Raw genomic sequence first — 13,768 nt, 5'->3', positions numbered from 1 at the left:
GTCAAGAAGCCAATTTTTTATCCATTTAGATACCTCACCCTGGATCCCGTGAGATTTAACGTTATGCAACAACCTACCATGCGGTACCTTGTCAAAGGCCTTGCTAAAGTCCATGTAGACAACATCAACTGCACTGCCCTCATCTACCTTCTTGGTTACCCCTTCAAAAAACGCAATCAAATTTGTGAGACATGATTTTCCACTCACAAAGCCATGCTGACTGTCCCTAATCAGCTTCTTCCACATCAGCCTTCAATCCAGTTTGTATGAAACTATGCTTCCTGCATCTTGTGTCAGATTGGGGCTCATTCACCCAACAAACCCGCTCTGACTAACCTCCATGCCCTGTTCAGCAAGTTAAACATCCCTCCGCAGCCTCGCACACCCACTGTGGCTTTCCAGCTGTAGGCTCCATTTATCCTTTTAACTGTGTTCCTGAATCAGTGGCAGGACTTTCAGCTCCCACTCTGGAGTCCAGCACCTCAGCGTTGGTTATGTTACTTCACTTCCTGCCTTTTAAAAAAAATAGCAAACCAACTTTTTTCCAGCAAAAGCCCAGTCCTGCCTCATCTGCCCCTTGTTCCTCATGCGGCTGGCCCCACCGCTAACACGCCCCAGCCCTTCCAACCTCACGCCGCTTGCATGCCCTAGCCCTTTGCCTTCCCCCACAATCGCTCACCCCAGTCCTTCACCCATACTGAAACCCTTACAGTTTTTTGCTCTCTAACACTGAAATTCAATTGTTCCACTCCATTTGAAATCAGCTGGCTTAGCAAAAAGTCAGGTTGGAACCAGGATCTTTGGATCAAATACAAGAAAGGCAGTGTTCAAATCTACTCAGAAATAGTCACTCTCACTGTCTCTGCGATTTGATTACAGTAACTAGACATTATGTATAAAGATGCAGGATTTTACACGAAGGTTGTGCCAGCACAACATTCAAACTAAACGTACATGTTCACAGACTTATTTGTGATAAATAAAAGTTCATTTTTATTGTAGAACCATAGAAGGGCAGCCTGCCCTACCTGTGCCAGCTCCCTCTCTCGCTCGAGAGCACCTCATGTAGTCCCACCCCCCTGGCTTTTCCCTGTAGTCCTGAACATTTTTTTCTCTTATCCAATCCTCTTTGGAAAGCCACAATTGAATGTGCCTCCACAACACTCTGTGTTTCCCGATCCTAACTGCATAAAAAGATATTCCTCGTGTCACCGTTGCTGCTTTTGACCATCACCTGAACCAAGTATGCTCGGTTCTCGATTGTTCCGCCAATGGGAACAGTTTCGCCCTATCGACTCTGGTAGGTTTGAAGGAAGGTTATGTTAGCCTTGGAGGGTTCACTCCAGTGACTCTCAGGATGAAGGGATTATCGTATTAGGAGAGGTTGAGGGACTAAATTCTTTAGATTTTGGAAGAGTGAAAGGTGACCGCGTGGAAACATTTAAAATTCTTAAGCGTTAAAATTCTTAAAGTCTTGACACGGTTGATGCTGGCAGGATGCTTTCCCTGCCTGAGAATCCCAGAACTAGCGCCCACAATTTCAAAAGAAAGAGTTGCCAGGAGGAATTTCTTCATTGAAATGGGTTTTGGATCACTGGAATTCTCTACTCCAGGGCACTGTGGACAGGTAGCTCCTGAACACATTCAAGACAGAGATCGCTGGATTTTTGGATACTCAGGGAAATTGAGATGATGCAGGAAAGTGGAATTGAGGTAGATCAACCATGACTGCAGTGAATGGCAGGAGACGGCTTAGCGCTAAATGCCCTAATACCTGCTCCCATTGTATTTCCTGTGTTCGTATGTGGCTCATGTGGATGGGAAAAGAATAGAAGGATATGGGCCAAACATAGGCAATTGGAACTAGCTGGAAGGGCACCATGGACCAGTTGGCCGAAGGGCCTGTTTCCATGCTGTATTGCTCTATGACATAACTGGTTCAGGATTCCTCTGGCTTTTAAAATATAATTCACAGTTTCAGTAGTGCCATTCAGATGTTAACTTTGGAAGCAAAGTTAACATCTGAATGGAGCTGTTTCAAATAACCAACACTTTAAATTAGGACAGTTAATACTCGCACTGCACAAATCTCAGCTTGCATCCAAAAAAAAAGGCTTTGCTGGACCATCACGTTTCTTTCTGTAAAAAATATTAAAAGCCCCACATTCAAGTATAGTAAGCCTCGCTGCTTGATGGCAACTCTGTGTATGGTGGGCAGCTTTCATCAAAACAAAGAGGAAACTTAAAAGGAAAACTGTAATTTAAAAAATTATATCCCCATTGGGTAGAGTGGCACCAAAATATCGCAGTGTGTGTCCAGTACTAAACACAAAACGAGCTGAATTACAGTTAAAGTTTAACTGCATGACAAGAAATCTTTTGGGACAATAAATTGCATGCAAGGAACAGTTTAAAAAACGGGCAGCAAGTAAATAGTTGACGTGTAGAATGGGAAAGAGATAGTCACATGGAGTCTTTCAGCACCAAAATTGGTCTTACAGTGCCAGAAGAGGCATCTGTGCCAGCAATCAAGCGACTCAAGAACAGCTTCGTCCCTGCTGCCTTCAGACTTTTGAATGGGCCTACTTTATATTAAGGTGATCTTTCTCTACACCTTAGCTATGACTGTAACAGCACCCTCTCCTTTCCTTCTCCCCTATGTACAGTATGCTTTGTCTGTATAGTGCACAAGAAACAATACTTTTCACTGTATCCCAATACATGTGACAACAATAAATCAAATCAAAAAGCACCCATCCATTCTAATCCCATTTTCCAGCACTTGCATGCTGGATGGCATTTTTAAGTACTCACTTAAATGCCTGGGTTCCACATAGAATCACACAGTGCAGCAGTGGCCCTTCAAGTCTGCACTTGCTGAACTGACAACTGTTCCTGCAAACTTATCGCCTATTTAGATTGGAGAGAGAATTCCCTGGGGCGGCACGGTGGTTAGCACTGCTGCTTCACAGCGCCAGGGACCCGGGTTCAATTCCCGGCTTGGGTCACTGTCTGTGCGGAGTCTGCACGTTCTCCCCGTGTCTGCATGGGTTTCCTCCGGGTGCTCCGGTTTCCTCCCACAGTCTGAAAGACGTGCTGGTTAGGGTGCATCGGCCACCATGCTAAATTCCCCCTCAGTGTACCCCGAACAGACGCTCCGCACATTCTGAAAGACGTGCTGGTTAGGGTGCAGTGACCCGAACAGGCGCCGGAGTGTGGCGACGAGGGGAAACTCTCACAGTAACTTCGTTGCAGTGTTAATGTAAGCCTTACTTGTGACACTAATAAATAACTTTGCCTGGGATTCCTAACTGTTGGCTGCAGTGTATAAAATGCATCCTCCAGCTCTTAAATTCTTCGGTGCAAATAAGAAGAAGTGGTTTGCTGTGAGGTGGGTGGTGCAGTGCCGGCTTGGAGAGCAGCTGGAAGTCTGGACTAGGACAATGCTGCAGCTAAACCTGAGGCACAGAAACTTCCCTCAGCTTTGACTTCAAAATGCCGACTTTTGGGGGTTCGCCTTGTTGCCGCTTCCAAGGGGCGGGGGGGGGGAAATTTCCCCCCCACCACCCTCCTCCTCCTGCAGCCTCACCTGAAATATGAAGGCGCCCCAAGTCGCTTCCATCTGGCCTCCGGACGAGGACCGGGCGCCGAGCGGAGGCCACAACAAAGCTGCGGAGAACACACAGCGCTGGGGCCAACATGGCCGCCGCCGCCACTTCCTGTCACCTTTGACCTCCCCTGGCTCTGGGCGCCCCCATGTGCTGTGTTTGGGGGGGGGGGGGGGGGGTAAACCGGGACAATGGGCCAGCCCTACCACTTGCTACATCTGCAGGCAGCACATGGAAGCCCAGTTCCCTCTCCCACAGCATTAGGGCTGGCCCAGCATTGCCCTGGAGCCTCCCAAGCCATAACGTTTTTAAAACATCTATATATTGTTCAGGGCATGTTTTTTTTTCTTATTTATTAGTGTCACAAGGAGGCTTTACATTTAACACTGCAATGAATGTCGTGTTTAAAGTTTATGTATTAGTGTCACAAGAAGGCTTATGTTCACACCACAATCAGTGGCTGCCTCACAGCGCCAAGGACCTGGGTTTGATTCCCAGCTTGGGTCACTGTGCGGAGTTTGCGCATTCTCCCCGTGTCTGCACAGGTTTCCCTCCGGGTGCTCCGACCTCCTCCCACGGTCCAAAGATGTGCAGGTTAGGTGTATTGACTATGCTAAATTCTCCCTCACTGTACCCAAACAGGCACCGGAGTGTGGCGACTAGGGGATTTTCACAGTAACTGCATTACTATGTGAATGTAAGCCTACTTGTGACTAATAAATAAACTTTAACTTTTAAAATCCCCTAGACGCCACACTCCGGCGCCTGATCGGATACGCAGAGAATTTTAGCATGCCCAATGCACCTAACCAGCACGTCTTTTGGACAGTGGGAGGAAAGCAGAGCACGTGGAGGAAACCTACACAGACACGGGGAGACTCTGCACAGTCACCCAAGCCGGGAATCAAACCAGGATCCCTGACACTGTGAGTCAGCAGTGCTAACCACTCTGCTACCATGTAAGCATGTAGGTGTCACTGGCTGGGCCAACATTTATTGTCCATCCCTAGTTGCACTTGGATGGGCAGTTGAGAGTCAACCACATTGCTCTGGAGTCACATTGATTTGATTTGTCACATGCACTGGAATCCAGTGAATGGGTCAATGGACTCACCAACATCTAGGACATATATGAACATGCTGTCTTGGAACTATCGAAACATTGTGATGGTTTCTCAGGGTAGGCAAGTTTCTCTATCAGGGAAAACTCCCCTGATCTTAGCAAGAACGGAAGGTAGAACTCGGGAGCAGGAGGAAGCCAGTTAACCCCTCAAATCTGTTCCACCATCTTCTTTGAAAGAGTGCCATGGGATCTCTTATGGACAGGTAGGACCTTGGTTTAATATCTCATCCAAAAGACAGCACCTCTGACTGTTCAATACACTCTATGTTGCAGTTGAGTATCAGACTTGATCCTTGTGCTCGAGTTCTGGAATTGGTTGACTCCAGAACCTGGTGACTCAAACAATTGTACTATAAACTGAACCACAGCTGACACACAATGCAACAATATTGAAGAAGAGCAGGGGAGTTATCCAAGGTCCTGGCCAATATTCATCCCTCAATCAACATCACAAAAACATATTATCTGGTCCTTATCCAAAGATGCACAGGTTAGGTGCATTGACTGTGCTAAATTGTCCCTTAGTGTCCAAAGTTGTGTAGGTTAGTGGCGTTAGCAGGGTAAATATGTGGGATCACAAGAAACAGCTTGGGTGGGATCCTCTGTTACAGAGTCGGCGCAGACTCGATGGGCCAAATGGCCTCCTTCTGCACAGTAGGGAGTCTATGACCACATTATTGGTTGTGGGAGTTTGCTGTTTGCATATTGGCTGCTTGGTTTTGATCATTACAACAGTGACTACATATCGAAAGTACTTCATTGGCTGTACAGAAATTTGAAATGCCCAGTGGTTATGAAAAGCACTGAATAAGTACCAGATAGGACCATTCTAACCATTAAGGCGTTAGGTTACAGAATTACTACAGCCAAATGAGTAGAATTCCAACTGATACGCCGGAATTCTACCACCCTGCCCGCCACAGGAATTGGAGCAGACGAGGATTGGACAATGAGAAGGTCTATGGCTATGGGAAGGATTTTCTGATCTTGGGTCGAGTGAGGCCATAAAATCCCACCCATAGTGTAAGAACCCTCCTAATGTTAACTGCGGGGGTATCCTAAATCACAGAAGGGAAACTTGGGACATAGTTCTCAACTATTTATTTTGCAAACTGGTATGTGAGGAAAGAACTGAAAACCAGTGAGTCCAATCTTGTTGTAATTATTCAAATAAAAATGTTTATTAAATTGTATAACACACACGCAATGTAACAAGACAGAACAAAAATTACAATTAACTACAGTAATGGCTCCAAACACAGTATACTTAAATTAAATCCATTCCAAAGCTATCTACTTTCCTGAACTCTTGAGAATTTACCTTCCCCAAAACAACATCCCATAATTTTTTTACACAATGAGCTTTCTTCTCGTTCTCTGGTTCTACTGGGAAGGGCAACATGACTGTTCTGTTAGTGGGGAGCAGGTTTTTTCCTTGCCAGAGAGAACCTCTCCCAGCCAGGCCATAAAGGCAAGTGAGCCCAGATGATTGCATCCCAGGCTTGCTAATGCCATGTAAATTGGTATTTCCATACATTTGAATAAGTTATTCAGCCTCTCACTGGAAATGGACGAGAGGCTGACCTCGCCGGAAATCCGGTGCCAATAAGGTCGTCAGATCCAACAAATCCAACGTGATCCTGATTTCTTACTTTTGCACGATTTTACTGGCTTGCTCACATGGGTGGGACGAGCCAGTAAAATCGCAGCCAAAGAGTTGTAGAGTCACAGCACAGAAAAAGGCCCTTTGCCCATCGTGTTTGTGCCAAAGACAAACAACCTATTTTAATCCCATTTTCCAGCACTTGGTTCATTAAAGGTTAGCATCGCGGACGCACATTTAAATACATAAATGTTACAAGGATCTCATCCTCCACTATCCTTCCCGGCAGTGAGTTCTGGATTCCCACCACCCTCCGGGTGAGAAGGCTTTTCCTCACATCCCCTCTAAACTCCTGCCCCTTAACTTAAATCTCCCCCCATTATCATTGATACCTCCACCAAGGGTAAAAGTTTCTTCCTGTCTATCTATACCCCTCAATTTTGTACATCTCAATCATGTCCCCCCTCAGTCTCCTCTGCTCCAAAGAAAACAGCACCGGTCTATCCAATCTCTCTTCATAACTATAACTCTCCAGCCCAGGCAACATCCTGGTAAATCTCCCCTGCACCCTTTCCAATGCTGTCACACCCCTCCTACAACATGGATTCCAGAACTGTACACAATACTTTAGCTGTGCCACTGATCAGCCATCTGACCAGCCCACCTATATCCTTCTGTAATCAAAGGCTATCTTCCTCACAATTACCACTATAAAGTATTAAAGACTTGCTTGACTCAGTCATCAGAATCTACCACAGAATCAACTCGGTTCTGTTGCCCCATCAACAAACCCACCCTCCTGGGAGAAGAGTCAATGACTGTTCATTAGACACAGGTAAGTGAATGTTGAAGCTCATTCTGGATGGACAAAATAGGGCTGGTTAGCTAAATTGGCTTAGGCTAGATGGCTAGTGTGCGGTTCATCTAAACAGCAACAGTTCAGATTCAATTCCTGCTGAGGTAGACTCAGGACCTGCCTCCTAGCCCTGCCCCTGAGATTGGAAGGCAATGACAACCCAGTGTGGAGCTTCAGCAGACAATGAACAAAGGACACACCTGTGGGCAGAGCAGACATGGCATAACATGGACAATACTGCAAACTTCCCCGTCAGCCTGATAAGTACTTTAACTCACTATAGCAACCCAGGTTCAATTCCAGCCTCGGGTGACGGTCTGAATGGAGTTTGCATGTTCTCCCAGTGTCTGCGTGGGTTTCCTCCGGGTGCTCCGGTTTCGTCCCACATTCCAAAGATGTGCAGGTTAGGTGGATTGGCTATGCTAAATTGCCCCTTAATGTCAGGGGGACTAGCAGGGTAAATACGTGGGGTTAGGGGGATAGCCCTGGGTGGGATTGTTGTCAGTGCTTGCTCGATGGACTGAATGGCTTCCTTCTGTACTGTAGGGATTCTATTCTATGAATATGTCAACATACTTTGTGTTCCTAACTACTTGCTGAGCTTGCATGCCAAATGTGTTTCTTATACGAGTACATCCAAGTCCTTCTGATTTACAAATTTCACATCTTTTTAAAAAATATTGCACTTTCTATTCTTATGACCAAAGTGAATAACCTCACCCTTCCCCATATCATCCTCCACCTGTGACCTTGCTGCCCACTCACTTGTCCTTCTCACAGCTAACATTTCCACCTAGATTTGCATCATCAGCAAATTTAGATGAGGTGACGGAGAATAACGTATCTAAGCCAGTTAAGTTTGTAAATAGCTGAAACTCCAGCACTCCTCACACACTTCAGCCAGTCTGCAAACTTGAAAATGCCCATTTATCCCTACTCAATGCTTCCTGCCCATTAGCCAATCCTCTCTGTGCTATTACCTACAACTCTATGAGTCCTTATCTTCTGCATTAATCTTTTGTATCAACTGCCTTTTGGAAATCCAAGTATACTACATCTACTGATTTCCCCTTTATCTGCCCCAGTAATCACGTCCTCAAAAAAATTAACAAGTTTGTCGTTTCACATGATTTCCCTTTTGTAAAACTATGGTGACTTTTTCTGATCATACAATGATTTTCTAAGTGCACCAACCTTCTTCACTGATTCATCAACTGTGTTTTGGATGTATTCACATCTAACGTAATTGGGCATCTCATTGATAATAGTTATAATTTCAATATTCACTAGTTTTCTCCCTCCCTCTGAACCCCTCACACTCTCAAATGACTCTTCCAGGTGTGACATGTTTAAAGCATGATATAAAATGAAAACACTGAACTTAAATACAATGCACAGAGAGGTGCAGCACATCTTAGTTTTACTACGATTCCCCTTTACCAAGGCATAGCAAGGGAAAGTTTACTGTTTAAATTTAAATTTATTAGTGTCACAAGTACGCTCTATGAAGTTAGTGAAAATCCCCTAGTTGCCACACTCCAGCGCCTGTTTGGATACACTGAGGGAGAATTTAGCATGGTCAATGAACCTAACCAGCATGTCTTTCAGACTGTGGAAGGAAACCAGAGCACTTGGAGGAAACCCACACAGACGTGAAGAACGTGCAGACTCCACAGGAATCAAACTCGGGTCCCTGGTGCTGTGAAGCAGCAGTGCTAACCACTGTACCACCATGTCTGGTTTCTTATGTTCTATTGATGAGTTACACAGCTGTAGTGATGTAGAGTCTCATAGGCTTTTCTTGTCCTTTGCATCACAATGGAGTGAAAAATGGAAAACAAATAGCTTTTCAAGAAGGAAATATCTTTTGACAAAGATAGGATGACTGTAACACTACATTCTACACCCTCTCCTTTCCTTCTCGATGTATGGCATGCTGTGTCTGTATAGCACACAAGTAACAATATTTTTCACTATTATAATACGTGACAATAATAAATCAAATCTAAATGACAAAACTGAAACTATAAATTGCCCCATCAAATATTTGAAGGTAGAACCTTACCTTTTAAAATGACCGCCTTTTCCCTATCTTTGCAATGTGCTCTAACTGTATCTACACAACATAAACTCAAGTCTGTATCTTACCATCTACCTGCTGGTGGAAGGGAATGCATAATCATAGCAGCAGATAGGGTGGGCACGACAAAAGAGCTCATCAGTATTGAATTTTTAGCTTGTATATATTAGGAACAATAATTGCTAATTACTGCTAATTGTGACCTAACTGGTTCCTGAAAGCGTACAAGATGGATATTAAAGGTCAATTCATATATATCTGGGAAGTGGTTTCCCATGAATAAAAAATATATGTGCAGATTAAAAGGGTGAAGAAAACATTCTTACCATTATTATAGGCTTACTGCTACTCGAGCAGTCAATCATGCAATTGCCAATTGTTTCATTGTACTGGAGGGCGGGGGTGGCTTCTTGGCCCTTTGGCCAAGATCAAGCCGAAGATGGGGTGCAATGCTTTATATTGTCAGCTTGGATCTTGTTTGTCTTTTTCATGGGGACCACGAATTGGATTCAATTGGAATTTAAATTTTGTTTTTGGAGCAAGGAATGGATTTGGATTGGTTTGCCTGTTCCACTCTGAGCATTGGCTGTGTAACTTTAAGGATGGAGTAAAAAAATACAGGAGGGTGGGGGTAAGATGACTTTTATGGTGCATCATTAGTTTACATATTATTTAAATAAACTATGTTGTCTATGTTCAGCCTTATTACACTATTTATGAATTTTCTTTTCAACAAAAGCAGGACTTTCTCGGGAACAGGTTTCAAAAGCTAATATGTTAAACAAGGTTCTATGCAAGTTTAAACCATTCTTGTGCAATCCTGATCTCATGTTAAGGATATAGAAATATTGGAGAAAGGGCAAGGGGAGGCGATGACCTAGTGGCATCGCTAGACTATTAATCCAGAAACTCAGCTAATGTTCTGGGGACCTTGGTTCGAATCCCACCATGGCAGATGATGGAATTTGAATTCAATCAAAAATATCTGGAATTAAGGATCTACTGATGACCATGAAACCATTGTCAATTGTTGGAAGAATCCATCTGGTTTACTGATGTCCTTTAGGGAAGGAAATCTGTTGTCCTTACCTGGTCTGGCCTACATGTGAATCCAGAGCCACAGAAATGCGGTTGACTGTCCTCTGGAAATGGCTTAGCAATCTATTCAAGGACAACTAGGAATGAGCAATAAATGCTGGCCAGCCAGCGACACCCATGTCCCACATATGAATAAAAAAGATTTACAAGCTTACCAAAACTATTACAATCAGAGAGGACTAAGTAAACTGGGACTCTTCTCTGGAAAAGTTAAGGCGGAGGGATACCCAGTAAAAAAAGTTTTGAATTAGAGAAAATGAAATGTTCCCACTTGTGGGTTGAATCCAGAACTGGGGGTCACAAATATAAGATACTCACTAATAAATTCAGGGAATAAACTAGGGAATTCAAGAAAAAAAAGGTATTTTACCCAGAGAGTAGTTACCATATGTAGTTGAAGCAAAAAGCATAGACGCAATTAAGGGAACCCAAGGGAGAAATAAAGTCATGCTGATAAGGATAACGAAGCTTGGGAGGACGCGCATGTGCAAGGTAAACAAATAAACCTGTTGGACTTTAACCTGGTGTTGTAAAAACTCTTACAAGGTAAACAAACACATAGATTAATTAGGCCCATGTATATTTATGTATCTTTTGCCGCGTGGTAGTCTGTTTTCTTACCATCCCCGGGTTTTGCTTTCATTTATCTGTAATGTGATCTGTGGTTGTCAGTGCAGACTCCCTCAACATTGGACTAAAATTGCAGCCTAGATTGTCTTGAGGGATTTCATTGGTTTAGTGTTACTCCCCACCGGAAAGTCGACACTGACTACACTTCTAAAATACTTAATTTGCTGTGTAATGTCCCGAGGTGCTAAATACAAGTTTAGTCTTATCTATATGGGAGTTATTTCTCAAGTGTTGTGTAGCTACCTGCATAAAAGCACAACAAAGAATGTAACCTTAGATTCCCGTGATAGAAAGCAGACCAAACATTTGGCAATACAACACTTAAAGTCATTAAACTACTTTATTTCACATAAGATGGACATAGAGTGTTACTATTACAATGCCAGTTTAACTTATTTCAATTGAACTTTCAAGGAAAGTCACATGAACAATTAGGTTTTCCTGCAGGTCACAAAACTCAAGGCTGCATTCTGGACAGGGTTGCAACTGCTGTATCTTGCCCCAAAAGACTGCTCTTTAAAATAAAAGATTGAAGCGCTTCCCAACAAAAAATGCGAATTAGATGAGCTAATGGATTACAGTATAATCAAGGGACATCTCCTCCAAAGTGTTGGAATAGTTTTTGCTTTTATAAATAATTGAATCGTAACATTTAAAACCTATACAATCTTTTCACCTCCTTACACTGGAAAGCACCTCACTACCAGGGGGCGTTCTACTTCAACTGGCAATGAAACGCAGCATCCAATGTGCATACAGCAAGCCCTCAAACAACAATCTGATTTCGATAAAATGCTTTGTGTTGAGGAATTATTAGCCAGGACAATTGGGATCTCTCTCTCTCCCTCTCCCCCTCCCCCCCCCCCCCCTTTCCTTTGAAGGTTTGGTCTTTCATGTTTCGTCCAAAAGACAGCACTTCAGACAATGCAGCACTCACCTCAAGACGTCACTTAAGTGCCAGCCCCGATTTTGCGCTCCAGTCTTGCAGTGGGACTTCAATCAACAAGTTTCTGCCTCAGGTAGACCAGACTGCGAGTGCAGGTGGACAAGAATCCCACTACATCTCACAATCTTCATATTAAATGTTTAGGTAAATGCGAGATGCGTCTGTGTTATCAGCTGGATTTGTTATAATATACCTATGTACACTTACATTATAAACACGACCATCTATTTGTCAATTTTAATTAAAGCCCCATGTCTCAAGCCAATTGACCAAGTTCTGCATAAGCATCTGTGAAAAGTGCATGAAATTGGAAACAACTGTGTGATAGGTTGATAATTGAGTGGTAGGTGACAGAATAAAGGAAGCGTGCTGTGATTGGCACGATGCTGCAAGTGGTGTTCCACTTCAGATTTTTAACGATATATGCATTCAAGCTGATGAAAACAGATTTACGTATCCAAGTTTGCAGGTAGCAGGAAGTTGAAGGCATAAGTTGCATATACTAGAAATACTCAGGTCAGGAATGATCTGTGGAGAGAGTCAACATTCCAAGTCAATGATCGCTTGTCAGCACTGAAAGTGCGATTCAATCTTTAAACAAATTAGACTAAGCAGAGAAAAGAGGCGGGGTGGGTGGAAAGATCAGATATTTGATGGGTGGAAATAGCAATGATAAATGAGTTGTGAATAACAGAACTATTACCATCACCCATCTAACAAAATGGGACAATGATCTGATGTTGAAATCAATGCTGAATCCAAAACATTGTAAAGTGCTTGTTCGAAAGAGATGCTTTCCTTGATCTTCACTGATTGTAGCGCAAGCCGAAGAGAGAATGGGTGGGAAATTAAAATGGCAAGTGACTGAAAGATCACTGCCACACCGGGAAACAACGGTGGTGTTGGACAAAACAGCCACCTATTATGTTTGGGCTTCCCAGTAAAATGCAGAGATTACAAGCAGCAAATTCAAGTCCACTAAATTGAAAGTAGAAGGAAAGAACTTTCATCTGGAAGGTGAGCCCTGGTCGGAAACAGATAACTTCCTAAATTGACCATTAATGAAGGCCCCATCTTTTCAATGATCAATGTCTTACCCAAAGCAAAAGAGCACAAGATTTCTTCTCTCCCCTGCCCCCAACTTTACCCTTGTAAATATTTAAAACAAACATTGCATATTTCGTGCTTTAATTTAACCAACACATTGTCTTGTGTGAACAACACTGATTCTTTCCAGGTATTCCCTCTGGCGCAATTTTCATACATCTATAAAGTTGCTTTTCGCATTCAAAAATTAGAAACTGTTTATTTCAAGTCGTATCTCGCCCCCCCCGTTATCTTACGTCTATGCTGCAGAGGTTTTGCAATCCGTGTGGATGCACAATTTTCCAGGTTGCAACTTAGCATTTTGTGACTTGTGCGCGTTTCTCTGCAGCTAACAATATCTGTTTAGCTGTTTTTCAACCTTTGAAGATGCGTTACAGCATATTTCAAACGCTTTTCTTCAACCTTGTTTTATGCAAGATCTTTTTTGAAATGTTCAATGCTAATTTACACACCCGCGACGGCTTTCATGTTTGAACTCCCATTTTTTTCAAGTAAACTAATACTGGTTCACCAACTTTTAATTTCATGAAGCCGCTAAACTCACATTTTCAATCCAGAAACAAATCACATTTGTTCATTCACACTGTGGGGTTCAAATGAGCAGCTATGCAAAGCATTTTTGTATAGCAATGCAAATCCTTATATTCTTCTCTGGATCCTATGGGAAAAAACAACGATCTCTATAAAGTTTTCGGATACATTTGCTGGAGGGGAGAA

At 43.2% G+C, this 13,768-nt stretch overlaps 1 protein-coding gene across 2 annotated transcripts in view; it reads right to left on the bottom strand.

Moving 5' to 3' along the window:
* LOC144501266 (vascular endothelial zinc finger 1-like) overlaps nt 1–3,716 on the bottom strand; it is a 41,139-nt gene extending 37,423 nt beyond the window's left edge. For both annotated transcript variants that reach the window (XM_078224810.1, XM_078224811.1), the window contains exon 1: nt 3,590–3,716. In XM_078224810.1, coding sequence (XP_078080936.1) covers nt 3,590–3,622 — 33 coding nt within the window. In that variant the 5' untranslated portion in view covers nt 3,623–3,716. The remainder of the gene's footprint in view (nt 1–3,589) is intronic.
* Between the last annotated feature and the right edge of the window lie 10,052 nt (nt 3,717–13,768).

This window comes from Mustelus asterias, chromosome 12 (genome assembly GCF_964213995.1).
Source record: "Mustelus asterias chromosome 12, sMusAst1.hap1.1, whole genome shotgun sequence".
NCBI classification, from domain to species: Eukaryota; Metazoa; Chordata; class Chondrichthyes; order Carcharhiniformes; family Triakidae; genus Mustelus; species Mustelus asterias.
The sequence above is the reverse complement of the archived record's forward strand: the minus strand, read 5'-3'. Positions and strand labels throughout refer to the sequence as shown.